Below are 17,252 nucleotides of genomic sequence, written 5' to 3' on the forward strand. Positions count from 1 at the left end.
GGCATAGTTCATCATCTGATGAGTTTTAAGCATTGTTGTACAGAATCTGGCAACATATGTTGTAACATTATTGGTATCTGAAAGTAGCAGAGAGGCATAGAACTCTCATATGAACTGTGGATATTTATGCAGTAATGGTGACATGAGGATAGTGTTTGAAATTAAAAGGCCTCAGATCTCCCCCTCCTTCCCCCTTAGTAGCCCTCTGAACTGCTAGAAAGTCTCAGAATAGACATACAATCCTAACTCATAAATTAGATCCTCACTCACTCCATCAAAGAATCTCCTCAGAATAAGGGGAAATTGTAGAACCCTTCATACTCCATATCTTGGGAGGATCTTTCTTTTTGGATTGTACACACCCTCAGCACAGCACTCTAATAAGAATGAAGGCAAATATACATGTCCCAGGATAATATTGCAGGATCCAATCTGGTTTGGTTACTGGGACCAGGGATTTAGCCTTTTTCAGACTCATGCTTTCAGACTCAGGGAACTTCTCTCTCAGTAGAATACATTCTATGAATAGTATTTGTGTGGTTGTTATGTATTGAATATTTATAGTTTTGTTAAGCCCTGCTAAAGTGAAACTAACAGTTAGGGTCAACTAAAACTCCATCTTTTTTGGAGGGAAACTTAGAACATTCATATTTGGGTCAGTTTTCAAGCATTATGATTGGTTAAGACCCTGTGGGCCCAGAGTATAAATTACAGGCATTTGCCTGCTATTCCTCAGTTCCAGTTTTGAGTTAATAAATGCTGTTGTAACTACGCTAGTCTGGTTCTTGCGCACTGAAGCGCACTACACAATAGTGGTGCCTGATTGTGTGTGGCTTTTTAGTTGTTGATTCGGATGTTGATGGCTTTGTTTCTTATGCTGCCAAGTCCTGTCTCATAAGTACCTGATAAGAAAATCAGCACTCCTGTTGATTGATAAGGGGCCCTTTTCCTAGACTTCAATCATTTTTGCCTGAATTAACTGTTTTCAGTAGTCTTTTATGGTCAATGAGGGCTCTTAAAAATATTGCTACATCGTTTGAACAGAGTAGAACAGAGATGGCACTGTTGAGATGATACTGGGAATTATATCTTACTTTGAGTGAGTTTCATTAATGTAGTATACATAGTATATTTCAGTTTTTCAGTTTTGGTTTATTTGTATGCCGCCCTTCTCCAGGAGGGACTCAGGGCGGCGAACAACTCAAAAGGGAAAGGGAACATAAACAACAGTACACATAATTAAAATACACGAAAATCACACAGCCATACCAGTCGAGAGGGGAGGGGAACTCATCAACCCCAGGCCTGCCAGCACAGCCAGGTTTTGACGGCTTTCTGGAAGGCCTGGAGAGAGGTGAGGGTCCGGATCTCCGCAGGGAGTTCATTCCAAAGGGCCAGAGCTGCTACAGAGAAGGCCCTCCCCTGGGTAGTAGCCAGATGGCATTGGCTGGTGGACGGAACCCGGAGGAGGCTGACCCTGTGTGATCTGATGGGTCTTTGGGAGGTAATTGGCAGCAGGTGGTCTCTCAAGTACCCAGGTCCAATACCATGAAGGGCTTTATAAGTTATGACTAGCACTTTGAAGCGTATCTGGAGACCGATCGGTAGCCAGTGCAGCTCGCGGAGAATAGGTGTAACGTGGGTGTACCGAGGTGCACCCACAATCGCTCGCGCGGCTGCATTCTGGACGAGTTGAAGTCTCCGAATACTCTTCAAAGGCTGCCCCATGTAGAGCGCATTGCAGTAGTCCAGTCTTGAGGTCATGAGGGCGTGAGTGACTGTTGCGAGTGTCTCCCGGTTCAGGTAGGGACGCAACTGGTGCACCAGGCGAACCTGGGCAAATATCCCCCTGGTCACAGCCGACAGGTGATGTTCTAAAGTCAGCTGTGGATCCAGGAGGACTCCCAAGTTGCGCGCCCTGTCTGAGGGGCATAAATTTTCACCCCCCCAGCCTGAGTGATGGAATAATAGCCAAATTTTTGGGAGGAAAACACAACAGCCACTCGGTCTTGTCTGGATTGAGTACAAGCTTCTTAATCCCCATCCAGACCCTGACAGCCTCCAGGCACTGGCACATCATGTCAACCGCCTCACTGAGTGGGCATGGGGTGGACAGATACAGCTGAGTATCGTCCGCATATTGATGGTATTTGATCCCGTGCCGTCGAATGATCTCACCCAGTGGCTTCATGTAGATATTAAACAGAAGGGGGGATAGGACCGAACCCTGAGGAACCCCATATTTCAGGGGCCTAGGGGTCGACCTCTCTCCCCCAACTAACACCGACTGCGACCTGTCCGAGAGGTAGGAGGAGAACCACCGGAAAACGGTGCCGCCCACTCCCACCTCTCATAACCGTCGCAGAAGGATACCATGGTCGATGGTATCGAAGGCCGCTGAGAGGTCACGGAGCTCCAGGATGGAGGAATGACCTCCATCCCTGGCTCTCCAGAGATCATTGGTCAGTGCGACCAAAGCGGTTTCCGTGCTGTAGCCAGGCCTGAATCCAGGCTGAAAGGCATCCAGATAATCGGCTTCATCCAAGGACTGTCAGAGTTGAGAGGCTACCACTTTCTCAACAACCTTCCCAATGAAGGGAAGGTTGGAGACTGGACGGTAGTTGTTCAAACTAGCTGGGTCCAATGATGGCTTCTTCAGGAGGGGTCTCACCACTGCTATCTTCAATGCCGGTGGGAAGAAGCCCTCCTGAAGAGAAGCATCCACCATCGCCTGGACCCAGCTCCACGTCACCTCCTTGCTGTTCGCGACCAGCCAGGAGGGGCACGGGTCCAGTACACATGTGGCAGCACTCACCGCTCCCATTGCCTTGTCCACTTCATCAGGAGCAACAGGTTGAAGGTCAGTCCAGAGGTGGTGTTCAAGACCTTCCCCCGGTACCCCGGCTGGCTCTGCGCAATTGGAGTCCAGGTCCATCTGAAGCCGAGCAACTTTGTCCGCGAGGAACTGGACATATTCCTCTGCTCTACCTTGTAAAGGGTTATCCGCAACCCTCATATTTAGGAGGCAGGGCGAGACTCAGTGGATGCTATCAGAGTGGCAATGTTATTGTTCTTAGCTGTCCGTATTGCCGATAGATATGCTTCGATGCAGGTTTTCAGGAGTGCTCGGTCTGACTCGGATTTACTGGCCCTCCAGCGGTGCTCTAGGCGTCTCTTTTGGCGCTTCATCTCCCGGAGGTCCTCAGTAAACCAAGGAGCCCTCCTGGATCCACTGTTGCGGATCGGCCGTAAAGGCGCAATTCTGTGGAGAGCCTCAGACGCTACCGAGTTCCAAGTAGCAACTAAGGTCTCCACCGAACTGCGGGTGAGAGTATCAGGCATAACGCCAAGCGCCGTCTGGAAACCCTGAGGATCCATAAGGCGCCTCCTCCCTACAGCGGGGGATTGGTCTCCGAAAGTCAAGCCTCAGTAGGAAGTGGTCTGACCATGACAGGGGCAAGATCTCGCTACCCCTCAAACCAAGATCACAACTCCACTGCTCTGAGAGAAATACGAGGTCGAGTGTGTGACCCGCTGAGTGGGTCGGGCCCTGGATTACTTGGGTCAAGCCCATGGCTGTCATGGAAGCCATGAAGTCCTGTGCTCCATCAGAGTGTTCGCCGAGCGAAGGCAAGTTAAAGTCCCCCAGTATCATAAGTCTGGGGAACTCAACCGCCAGCTCGGCTACTGACTCGAGGAGCAAGGGGAGGGCTGTTGTCATGCTGTTGGGAGGCAGGTACGTCAACAACAAGCCCACTTGACCCACAAGGTCCAACTTCACCAGCAAGGACTCACACCCGACAAGCTCCGGAGCAGGGATCCTACGAGGAACTAAAGACTGTCTGATAACAATGGCCACTCCTCCGCCCCTTCTCTGAGGTCGCGGTTGATGAAGCACCTGAAAACCCTCCGGGCACATTTCTGTGAGGGGGACTCCTCCCTCCGGGCCCAGCCAGGTTTCAGTAATACATGCCAGATCTGCCCCCTCGTCTGTAATTAGGTCCTGGATGAGGGGAGCCTTATGAACCACAGATCTGGCATTTAGCAACAGCAACCTGAGACCAGGGTCCTGATTACTCACACCATCTGGCCTTGGAGTGGAACTCACAGGGCCGGAAGGGGGGATCCCTCGAATATAGGGAACCCTCCTTCCCCGGTAATGGCTTCCCCTGAAGTTCCCGCCATATCTGCCCCTCCCCATTATGACCCCAATGTTCCGGCCCACTCCCGCATCTGTGGTCCCTTCACCCTCTCCCCCAGCTACCGGGTTCATCGGCATGCCCTTCGACACACACAACCAAGGGCCGGAACCAGGCCCGGGGCCCCCAGCACTTCTGCCAAAGCACTCAGTGCAGGAGGTCCCAGCTAAACTCCCGGCCCACCAAACACACCCATGCATACAACCGGTCAATCCCCACAATACAAGTTAAAAACAAAAACAGCAATATAATAATAAAAGTGGGACATTCAGTCAATCACAGTCATACCATACACTCCCCATACATATAAATATAAAAATTAAATAAAAAAATTACAAATGTATAAAAAATATGCCAAAGATGTTGGTCAATTGAGGAAGCCTCAATTTCTTTCACAATGTAACTTGGAGTATAGAATCAAATGCTGCTGCAAAGTTTATGAAGATGTCGAATAAGGGGAAATTGTTTTATGGAAGGAATATTTTTCAATGAGATGATCACTAGTCATTGATCAATTGTGAATTGTTCTTCCCTGAAGCTCTTCAGCTAGACTGGAGGAAATTGTTAGAATAGGGCCAAGCTTAAAGTCCTTGCACTGCAGAAAATGACATAGGCTTGTCCTCTCTCTGAATCCCTGAAATATCTGACTATTCCTAAAGGAATCCAGTCAATCTGTTGAGATTCTTGTAGCATAGATGACAAACAATTAGTCTGAGACTATTCATGAATGCTTCTGGTTGCTTACACGTGACAAATCTGCAAATATGTTTTCTTGTTTCAACTAGTCTTTGAATTTCCAGTTGTAATTGTAATCTGCCTTTGGGTCATAAAGTGGGTACATCAAGTTTCTTCTCTCCCTTCTGAACTATCCATTTATCAAGGTTTTTTTCTCATGAGAAATCAGGAGAGATTTGTATTCTGGCAAACAGATGGGCAGAATCAATGCAGAATGGAAAGCATAACGTAGATTGCTGGCAAGCAGAGATTCCAATTCTTTAGCAGGAAGAATATTATTTGGCTTATCCTGGGAAAGAAAAGATGAAGGAAACTTTCTTTTGTGAGTCAGGTTCTGGAGAGGCTCTCATACTTGGAAGCAGATGAAGGTATACCTCCAGAATGGGTTTCTGAGAATGTGTTGACTTATTTAGTAGGCAAGGTGGTTTATTATTGATGGCAACTACTTGGAATTGCATGCTCTCTTGAATATTGATGGTATGGAGCTGTAAGAAGAGTCACTATTTGTGTCACTTTCACTGTTTGTGAAAAAGTTAAGTATTGTACATTTAGGTCTTTTGGTGAAAAATGAATATTTTTTGAGATTCAGAAATGTGCTGAGAGTGAGAACCTGAATTGGGCAGATGTATTAAGTTGGTGCTGAAATTTTATATTACTATGAGCACTGGGAGGATGTGTCAGAATTGTTTTGATGTCTATAATTTTTTGTTTTACTTAGATTTATAAATTCTGTATTTATATATTTAATTTCCAGCCTTGATGTGTGGTTAGGCTCTTCATTTTAGGCATGGCTGGTAGATTTTCTGTGTATAGAGTATAAGATTTTATGGATGTTATCTGCAGGTAATCATTATTTGTTGCTTTCCCAGAGATGATATATTTCACTAATCTGTTCCATGACTTCTGAAAATAATTGCTACTTTCCCCCAGTTTTACAAGAGGATAATGTTATATCATGTCCACCATTAGCTGTTGATCCTCATGATTATATTATTAATTTTATTTTTATTTAATTTACTTATACTCTGTCTTTATTATTTTTACAAATAACTCAAGGCAGTGAACATATCCAATACAGCTTCTTCTTCCTATTTTTCCCACAACTATAACTTTGTGTGATGTGTTGCACTGAGAGAGAATGAATAGCTCAAAGTCACCCAGATGGCTTTCTTGGCTAAGGAGGGACTAGAAATGGTTTCCCCCTTTCTAACTTTATATCCCAAGTGAAGATGAGGATGAAGGGAAAGAGAAATATAAATATTCTATCAAACAAGTAGGACCACAAGCCAATTATCATATATCTTTACTTGACATAAATACGATGGCAAACATTGGGACAATAAATAAAAAACACAAATAACAGGGGCATGCAGTCTGGGGAGGCAGGGAGGCAGAACCTCACCACTGTCATCATGAAAAGAAAAAAAGTGTAAAAGGAAAAAGGCAAGAGCTGAGGTCAGGCTGAGGTAGTTGCTGCCAGAGTCACAGTGGATGACTCTGCTTAATGCTTAACTGTTTAAAAAAAGCCTCTAAAAAGTGCCCTCTACAGGAGGCAGCAGGAGAACAAGGTGCCTCATCTAGTCTGACTTTATGATCACTCAAGCAGAGCTAAGCAAGGGTTAAAAGCCGAAAAATTTCTGACGTAGATGAGGCACGTTGTTTTCCTGCCTCCTGTAGAGGGTGTTTTTTTTAGAGGCTTTTTTAAACAGTTAAGCAGAGTCATCCACACGGTGACTCTGGCAGCAACTAGCTCAGCCTGACCTCAACTCTTGCCTTTTTCCTTTTACATTTTTTTTCTTTTCATGATGGCAGGCAAGAGCAGAGTTGAAATCCTCTCTGAAACAACTGGAAAAGGTACATGTGGGTCGGAGGGAGGGGGAGGAATTCAAACTTCATTCTCCTGGTGCAACTTTGTGTGTGTGTGTGTGTGTGTGTGTGTGTGTGTGTGTGTTTGAGAGAGGGGTAGGGAGCATATTGAGACAGTTCTTTAGTTTACGCACTATGTAACACTTTAATACTATGCCTTTGCATTTTCTGAAATTTTAATTATCCAATCATAAGCAAAAACAATGTTTTCAGTAGAATGAATTTTCACTTCTACTTACACCTGCCATCCAATATGCTGCTAGTGTTATTGCTAACATGGGATGAGGAGGAAAACCTAAATTTTCTGAATCCTGTGCAACTTTGTGTGTGTGTGTGTGTGTGCGTGCATGTGCGCGTGTGTGTTTGAGAGAGGGGGGAGGGAGGGAGAGAGGTAGGAAGGAGGGGATGGGAGAAGAAAAAGAAAAAGAAAGAAGGAAAGTTATTTACCAAAGGAGCAAAACAAATGCTGTCGCTTTAAATCGGAACTGAGCATGCCTGGCTGTGGAATTCTGGGAGTTGAAGTCCACAAGTCTAAAAAAATTGCTGCCTCACCAGCCATAAAACTCACCACACGTCACTGCAAATAACCATAAAATTTCCTAAGCCAATTCAAATCAACAACCCCTTATCTGCTTAAATAAGAACCTTTTTTAATTTTAATTGTTTCTTATTCTGCAAGTGTATTTATTATTAAATAAACTTACCAATAAAGAAATATTTAAGTCATTCTATTTGTCTTTTTTTAAACAATAGAATGAATCTAATTAACAATAACTTTTATACTTTATAAGCATTCATTTCATTTTTTGAATTTTCCCTTTGAAAAATAATACATTAATCTTATTATGGTATGCAATTCTAAGTGAAGTCACTTGATCAATAAAATGTTTCTTATTATTTATTTTATTACACTTCTAGTACTTTCTACATGTTACGCTCAGAATGACTATTTGCTCTACATCAATATTGTAATATAACAATGTGAAATATAAACCAACAACTTTTTGTTGTGCATTTGCATGTTTATATAAATAGTTTTGTATCTCTAGGAATATATTTGAAACTATTTTCAAATAATTTTTTTAATTTATTTCTTTTTAAGTCTGCATATAACTAGGTTTAACATAGGATTTAAAACAATGAATCAGATCCCTTCTCCTATCTCAAAGTCCAAAATCATTGCTGCCTTCTAAGAATGTCAGAGGAGATGCTGCCATTGCGTATTTTGATCATAATTTCAGAATCTGTAAGGTATCTGGATTTTCTCCCCTTCTACTCCAGTGGGATTCCAAGCAAAAAATGTAAAAAAAAATTCAAATGATAATAATTCAGATTATTTTTATCCATATGTTTCAGAAAAATGGAAGAAGAGTTTTGTGATTCTGGTAAGAAGAGGCAGTAATTGAGTATTACTGGAATAAAATTAGAATATGAAAAAGAAATTGTCATTATTGTAAATACAACTTGTTATTATCCTTAACTGAACTGAATATTAGATATTATACCAAAAATATGTGTAACCAACATAAACATATTTCATTTTTAAAAGAAAAAAAATAAGTTAAAGTATTATTATTTTTTTAAAAAAATACAAAACTAGAACAGAAAATGGAAAACACTGATACAAAAAGTAATGCTGCAGAAGGTAGAAAGTATTTTATCATTGCAATTATTATTATTTTTACCTGATTCTATGTTGACTGTCATGCAGAATTTGCAAGAAATGAAAATGTTAATGTTTTATTTGACAATATTATAAAAAGCAAAATCATGATGTTATTTCAACATAAAATTAAAGAAATCTTCCTGTAAACACTATGGAAACCACTTTTTCCTTCCCAAGATTAATAGTGGCATATTCACAATAAAATAAAAATTGGAGAATTGAAATACTATTCATTGCAACTTAAATTGTGAATACTCCATTACAAGTAGAAAAAGCTGATGAAATAAGTAAAGAATGATGCTCTGTTATTCTTATAATCAGTGATATTGAACATCACGGGTCCACAACCCCCTGGTCCATGACTGTTACTGGTCTGTAGCCCATTAACCATCAGGCCATGCAAGCAGCAAGTAAGCATGTGAAGCTGCATTTGTGCAAGCGTGGCATTAGGTTGCACATACCAAACCATTCCCTCTCCATTGCCACAATTGCTGTGGTCCGTAGAAACAGTGAGGATCGCTGAGAATTATCCATCTAATTTCATAGACAAATTCAGAGCATAAGAAATGAGTTTCTTTTCTGAGGATCGGTTTGGGCATATGCCAAAGCATAATACTGGAAAAGGTTTTTTTTTAATTGGGAAGATTTTTCTTCTTCTTCTTCTTTAATTTCTAAAGTAGTTCTTGTCTTTGTCCTTCTGAACAACCAACAACATTATCATTTTACGCAGGGTTTGCCATTTTTTCTTAACTACCATTTTTATATCTTTATTTTTTAGGCTGTATATTATTGGATTCAACATGGGTGTTAACACAGTGTATTGGATAGAGATCACTTTCTCCAGATCTGTAGGAGATTGAGAACTTGGATTCAGGTATCTGGAAAAAGCTGAAAATAAAAACATGCAAACCACAATGAGATGGGAGCTGCATGTGGAAAAGGCTTTGCTCCTGCCTTTTGCTGAATGAATTTTTAAGATAGAAGAAATAATATAAATGTAAGATACAACAATAAGAAAGAAGGGTGTAATAGCAAAAATAATAACTGAGCCAAGTAAGAACATATAATTCATAAACGTTTTGCTGCATGATAAGTTCAAAAGCAGAGGAAGTTCACATGTATAGTGATTGACTAAAGGAACCCGACAAAATTTCAAATATTTCAAAGGCAGAGAGTTGATCAATGCATCCAAGAAACCCATTATCCAGGATCCTCCCACCAACTGCCTGCACATTTGTTTTTTCATAATTAATAAATAATGCAGTGGGTTACAAATTGCAACGTAGCGATCAAATGCCATTATTGAAAGTAGAAAGAAATCCACAGAAGCAAAATGGGTAAAAGAAAAGATTTGTACAATGCATCCTACCAAAGAAACTGTTTTTTTATGTGTAATATAATTTCCCAGCATCTTTGGGACAGTGACTGTTGAGTAGCAAATGTCAATGAAGGCTAGATGACTGAGAAAGTAGAACATAGGAGTGTGAAGGCCATGTTCAGTCCTAATTATCAGTATGATCAAAAGGTTTCCTAATACTGTTATTGTGTATATAGTTAGAATCACAAAGAATAGAATCATCTGAATTTCTGGGTTTCTTGAAAGTCCCAAGAGTATAAATTCAGTAGTTATGGTTTGATTTTCCATTGAGAATTGACAAGCATCAATATAGTCTGTCTGAGGAGAAAAATATATGAATATTTACTAGATAAACTATATATTTGCTGTTGGTGTACTATCTATTAAAGTAATTATGATTAGAATATATTTAATGAAAATAAATATTTAGCTATATACTGTATTTATGAAGAATATTGACTTTTAGTTAGACCTTGATGGTTAATATACAAGTTATGTAGACATCAATACATTTGTTTAACAAATTGTGACATTTCATATAATTCCTGGTTACAGATTACTTAAAGAAATTGTAGCTTCTTGGTAAAATGAAGTCCATATTAGATATAGGTTGAGATTTCAATAGGAGCATTACACAGATTCTGTTTATTATTGTGACAATATTGTACATTGTTTCAAACTATACCAATATAAAATACCAAATATTAGATTGAAATTTCTTATATATTTTAAAGTTTTGGGGAGACAATCTTTTAAAAAAGAATGCTTGAAAAAAATGAGTGCCTAATATTGCAGGATTTGGGTTTGGCTAGTCTAAAGAAAAGAAGAGTCAGGAGTGACATGATAACCACATTTCGGTATTGATGGCTGCCAAAAAGAAGAGGGGGTCAAATTATTTTACAAAGCACAAGAGGGCAGAACAAGAAACAATGGTTGGAAACTAATCAAAGTGAGAAACAATCTGGAATTAAGTATAAATGTTCTAACAGTGAGGACAATTAACCAGTGGAACAACTTGCCTCCAGAAATCATGGGAGTTCCATCACTGGATATTTTTAAGAAGAATCTAGACCAGGGCTATCAAATTAACCAGTGGAACAACTTGCCTCCAGAAATCATGGGAGTTCCATCACTGGATATTTTTAAGAAGAATCTAGACCAGAGCTATCAAATTCATGGCCTGCGGACTGGATTACAAGCTGGCCACACCCACACCCAGTTTAGGGAAAGGGAAAAATGTCCCAATACACCATGTGATGCTGCCGTGATAATGCAAATTTGATACCCCTGGACTAGACAGACACTTATCTGAAATAGTATAGGTTCTCCTGCTTGAGTAAGGGGCTGGACTAGAAGACTTCCAAGATCCCTTCCAGCTCATTTATACTTTAAAAAATACATTAAAATAACTTTTATTTTAAAATGACAGTTTTCATAGTGATTAAGCATACTTTTAATCTCTAATTATGATTGTAAATATTTTTTGTCCTTTCCAAAAGATTGCCTTTTTATATTTCAATTAAAATACTTTTTTTAAAAAAATGGAACTATAATGTTATTTTTTTAAAAAAAATGTATTTCAAAGTGTCTTTAATGTTAACCAGCAGCAATATAGTGACCACAAAACTGAAATTATTGCTAATTTTTCATGTTTATTTTTTTAATTTAAAATTTTCTCTGCATATTCTAAGTTGCTGTATCATAAACAATATAATTTGCTTTTTAGCAGTTTGTCAGAGAAGAGACCAAATCCAATCCATTTTCCCATCAAAGTTGAAGACAAATTATTATTTTTTGTAATTTTAGCTACAGATGTTTAGTGCTACTTATTAGTTTTTAATGACAGTAATATGAATGGCTCAAAATAGTCATATCCTAGCTAACTTTTCCTAACATGAAAAGTTCCTTAGATGAAAGAAAAGTAATTTTCCATAATCAAAATAATCATTTAAATGAACTAGTGAATTGACACTATGCTTAAAAGTAACTTTAAAAAAATAATCCTTTGACTCACCTGTAATCTTAATGAGCTAAGTAACAAATTAATTTCAAAATTATCTGATTGTTTTCCAATCTCACTACCTTAGTAATCTGTTTCCTTCATATATAAACTTATTCAGCCACCATTAAAACCTTTATAAACTGACCTCATGATAGCCTTTTTAAAGAATCAGATTGTGCTCAATTTATTTTTTAAGTGGGAAACAAAGAATTGTCTTGTGTAAATTTTCCCTTGAAATTTCTTTAGCTTTGTGAATTCTCAAAGGAGATTCATTTGTAAAAAAAAAAAAGCCATATATACCAAGTAAACTTTGAACTGGAAGTTTTAGATTCAGAGAAAAAAATGATTCAATTTGAGGTTGGATCTGAATTTTAATGCCAATTTGAGATCAGGGGAAAAAAATATCTATAAGCTATAATGGAAAATAATTACCATTATCACACCTTGGGTGCTATCATGTGTAGGTAACACATTATCTGTTCTGAGCAAAATGGAGTGTCTGTATTTTGGGTTGACTTTACACTAAAGTTGGTCCAAAGTATAACTGAATAAATCCATGACATACAAGATACAGCATGAATTTAGAATAGGATATGTCAGGAACATGTCTTGGGAAGCAAGAGAGTGGTTTCCAACCAAAGGAAGAGATTAGGAACATGCTTTACATAACCAACATTCCTGGTCATTCATAATTACAGAATTTAATACCTTGCCTCTGAAACAGCCATAGTTAGCTCCACTGCTTTCCCATGCTTAGCACCATTGCTTAGTTCACAGTATGACTCAGGTGTAAACTCGATTGGATTGCAGACCACATTGACATTGTGGTTGTCCTTGGGGGCCCAGGTCAGGGGCATGGCTTGGGTGGTCATGGCTGATTGGGTGTGGCCTGAGGGGCATGGCCAGCTTGACATCACTTGTGGGGGCAGGCCAGTGTTTGGGAGGGAATCTAGAGGTCTCCAGCTGGTGGGACAGTGGGCAGAAGGCTCATCCCATAGGAGATGAGGCGGGGTGATGCAGGGGGTGGAGAATAGGTGCTGCTGCTGTAAGGTGATGCAAGGACTGGAGTGACTGATGCTAGAAAATGTCAGCCATTCTCACTCGCCAGCCTTTGTGTGCAGGGCTGATGTTTTCCAGCCCCTCATCTGACACACGATGGCTCCGGAGACTGCTTCACTGGGCTCACCATCCCAATAGCATGCAGAATAGTGACATCAGCAGCAGGCAGAGGTGGGGGACACATGATGCAGAAAGCTGGATGTGCCACCTTGTCACACTGTCTGTTTTGACTTCATTTTTCCACAACATCCTACCCAATTTACTCACATCTACAGAGCACAAGTATAAAGGAAAACACCCTGGGATGGGAGCCACTCCCCTTTCTCCAGCATGCATGGGCATTCAGACTATAGAGATCTTTCAAGGGAAGGAAAGCAGAGGAAAAAGGAAGGCCATCTCCTCATAGCTCTAGCATTACGCTAACATGATTTCTGAGATCCCAGGGGGTGGGGGATGGACAAGTATGGAAATGGAGAAAGTGCCAGTTTAGGAGATGCAGTTGGAATTCAATCTGAATTCATCACATTGGTTTTATCCCCAACTTTGCAAGCAAGCAATGAGATCCCTGTATGCAACCAAGCAGGGAGTTTATGTGCAGAAGTGAGCTGAATGCTTTCCTACTATTAAAACAGGCACAGTCATGCTTTGTTTTGTTCCAGGCCAGCATATGCTTTGTGCACCTTCAAATCAGTTTTGACTCCTGGATTAGTTCCTGCATTTTCCCATCCCACTGTTTATTTTGGCTAGTGACTGAAGACCAGGTCACCAATGGTCAGCTTCTCAGCCACTTCGGAGGTCTTGCCCTTGGCCTGCATGAGGAGCATGTTCTCTTCATGCACCTGATGCATCACGGGCCTGCCATGGGCTGCTGCTGCCATAGCTCATCAAACCCACCCAGCCCAAAGTAGGTGAAGTGGCCAGGTAGAAAGTCCATGAGCAAGAAAGCCAGATCCCCGGACCTGGCCACCCAAGTCCAGCAGAGATGGGGAGGATTTCCTCACTCGCAATAGCCGTCTTTTGACTGCTTGGCCTGGGTGTGATCTACCACCTCTACTTGGCCTTTCTAACTGGCTGCTTCACCTCATTCATGCTTGGTGATCCAGGCAGTGATGACAGCAGCTTAATAGACCTGTGTGAGCCACTGGTAGCCTCGTTAGTGTCAGTAACCCACAGTGGTGCTGAGGTGCATTGGGTGCCTGAGGGGAATGTGCTCCATGCATGAGCCTAGACTTCCGAGGGGGTTGAAGAGATGACCAATGGTGACCTGCTGTACAACTACAAGCAAAAATATATTGGACAGAATAGGTGGGGCAATGGTGTCTGGCAGCAAACACCCCACACCCTCCTTACCTTGTCTTGGCTCTCAGCAGCAGCCAAAGGCAGAGGTCAGTGGAGAGATATGTGGTCCGGCCATCTGGATTTACCGGGAAGCCTCCTGGCCTGTCCCAGTCACATGGGATGGAGCAAGCACATTCAGTGGTCTGAATCACTTGCCATCCCTCCTGACTCTGTCTGCCATTGGTGCTGCCACTGTGCCTGCACCTTGGATGGCCAGCTGCGGAACCACTACTACCATAAACCTCCCCCCTGTACACACACACTTGAAAGGTTGGTAAGCACTGTCATCCTAGAAATGGTAGTGGACTGGCCCAATCACTTTGGCCTGGCTCAGCCCATCCTGGTATGCACACATATGCCTACCTGCTTCTATGCGCACACACACCTGCCAGGATGGGATTCACTGGGCCAAAGAAATTGCAGGCTGGCATCTTACCATTTCCAGGACAGCTAAGTAACCGAATCTGACCACATTGCAGGCCGATCTGGCCTGTGGGCCTTGAGTTTGAGACCCCTGACTTAGGGCTTGGACATGTAACAACCCCCCCCCCCCCGAAAATAATATAAACACACCCACAATGAGTTGGGAACTACATGTGGAAAATGTTTTCTGCCTGCCTTCTACTGAATTAATTTTCAGAACAGCAACAATAATGTAAATGTAAGAAACAAGTGTGATTAGAAATGAGCTAAGACTAACTGCTGACAATGATATATGGAGAATGATGTAATTAGGCAGAGTATCTTTACAAGACAAGGCCAAGAGTGAAGGAAGCTCACAAGCATAGTGTCTGATTATATTGTTGCTGCAAAAGTGAAGATTTAGCAAAGGAAGTGCATTCACCATAGAATGAAAGAATCACAGGATCCAAGCTCCACCAATCATTTTACAACATATCTCTCTTGTCAAGTATCAGCTATAATGCAGGGGTCACATATAGCCACATATTGGTCATAACCATTGCTGAGAGGATAAAAATTTCTGTGCAACCTGTTTGGAAAGTGAAATATATCTGTCTAATGCATCCTTCCCAAGAAATAGTTTTCTGCTTTGTTAGGAAGTTTGCTAGCATCTTGGGAACTGTGACCGAAGAATAGCATATGTCAACAAAAGCTAAATGACTGAGAAAAAAGAACATAGGGGTCTGAAGGTGAAGCTCAAACTTGATAACTGATATAATTAAAATATTTCCTATGATGGTGACCAAAAAAATGATCAAGAACAAGAAAAGAAAGACATCCTGTATGTGTGGGTTGTTGGAGAGTCTCAATAGAATAAACATTGTTATTACAGTTTGATTTTCCAATTTAGAAGATTCAGGAAACATCTGTCAAAAAAATAACACAGTAAATAATATATGCAAATATGAAATTGGGATTCCATTCAATAGACAAATTGAAGAACACAGTTGGATCACTATAGAGAATTACATTATCTATCTATCTATCTATCTATCTATCTATCTATCTATCTATCTATCTATCTATCTATCTATCATCTATCTATCTATCTGAGTGGGTGTTTGTGTATGATATATGTGTTCTGACAGCCCCCCCCTTCACGGCTCTTAACAAATGCAGGCAGATAAACTTAAAAGGAAGTCTTTCTTTATCAGTTCTCAGTTCAAACTGGCTTCGAGCCCAAAAATAACATAAATACAAGTCTCCGACAAGAATGCAAAACAAAAACTCTTACAAGCAATGCACTTCTTCCACCGTCTCCACGAATCAGGTTTACATGAAACACCAAAGCACTTATCCAAGTGTAACAAGCAATGTTGTACAAACCAAGGCACGCACGAAGGAACGTATGACTCCAGCGACTAGGGCGTGGCAGCATCCGTCCTTTTATCTCCAAACTTCCTCCCACAAGCCCCAGCTGCATACTGAATCTTGATCCCGAAAAAACTCACAGCAGACATCTGCTGAGTCACAATATATATATATATTGTTTTGATATATATATATATATATATATATATATATATATATATATATATATATATATATATATATATATATATATATATATATATATATATATATATATATATATATATATATATATATATATATATATATATATATATATCAAAACATTGCCAAAACATTGCCAAAACATTGCCAAGACAATCTCAATCTTACACACCCGTGAAAATCTCTCTCTCTCTCTCTCTCTCCCTCCCTCCCTCCCTCCCTCCCTCTACATACATACATACATACATACATACATACATACATACATACATACATACGTTAGTTTCAATTCATTTGCTATTGTAACATATATTTGCTGTGAATATTATTTGCTTCCTCATGTATACATTTGTGAAGTGAGTTAAAGTCATACATCAAGAAAAATTGTTCCTAAGGAAAATATTGATCGATACTACTTGAGTCATCTGTTTCTTCAAAATGTCCAAATGGAAACATTTCAAGAAGTTGGAGCACATGAAATTTACCAGTTGGGACATCCATTCTTTTCAGCTGCCCTTATCCTCTTTCTATAAGAATTCACTGGTTTGCTCTTTCTGTCTTCCATATGCTTTTCTCATATTTTTGACCCCTTTCCACATTTCCAAATGGGAATCATACTAGTCAGGTTTAATGTGATTATAGAGACACAAAAATGCTGATTTCTCTCCACTGCCCCAAGCAAAATACAAAAGTGATTTGCTATATTCTTCCTCAATTATTTTTTGTTTCTTTCTTTTCAGGTTTTCAGCTTTGGAACTATTGGGTTTTTTAATTTGTGTTCCCCCACCCCAATGCTAAATAGATGCAATGTGTGATGCTTTTTAAGATTAGCTAAGTAAAGCTAGATAGTGGCATATGCTTTGATAAATTGCAGGGAGGGAAATTCAAATATTAAATGACTTCTCTCCATGCCCCCCCCCCCCTGGAAAAAACCTAAATGGATACCTTTCATAAAGGCAAATGTGATAAGTTTAAAAAAAAATGTTACATTCTCAGCTTTGAATCCTATATTATTACTCTTAATTCTTTTTAACATATACCTGGTATGGAATT

The 17,252-nt window shown here is 40.3% G+C and overlaps 1 protein-coding gene and 1 pseudogene across 1 annotated transcript; both read right to left on the reverse strand.

Annotated features, from left to right (window-relative positions):
• Window positions 1–9,130: 9,130 nt before the first annotated feature.
• LOC106537690 (olfactory receptor 1f45-like) lies at window positions 9,131–10,111 on the reverse strand. The gene has a single exon (XM_014051882.2). The coding sequence runs from the start codon at window positions 10,109–10,111 to the stop codon at window positions 9,131–9,133; it is 981 nt and encodes a 326-aa protein (XP_013907357.2).
• A 3,516-nt stretch (window positions 10,112–13,627) lies between these two features.
• LOC148046109 (olfactory receptor 5A2-like) lies at window positions 13,628–16,696 on the reverse strand (annotated as a pseudogene).
• Window positions 16,697–17,252: the final 556 nt, after the last annotated feature.

Source organism: Thamnophis sirtalis, unplaced genomic scaffold (assembly GCF_051295495.1).
Source record: "Thamnophis sirtalis isolate CommonGarterSnake01/CBP01778 unplaced genomic scaffold, rThaSir2_p1.2 scaffold_4, whole genome shotgun sequence".
NCBI lineage: Eukaryota > Metazoa > Chordata > Lepidosauria > Squamata > Natricidae > Thamnophis > Thamnophis sirtalis.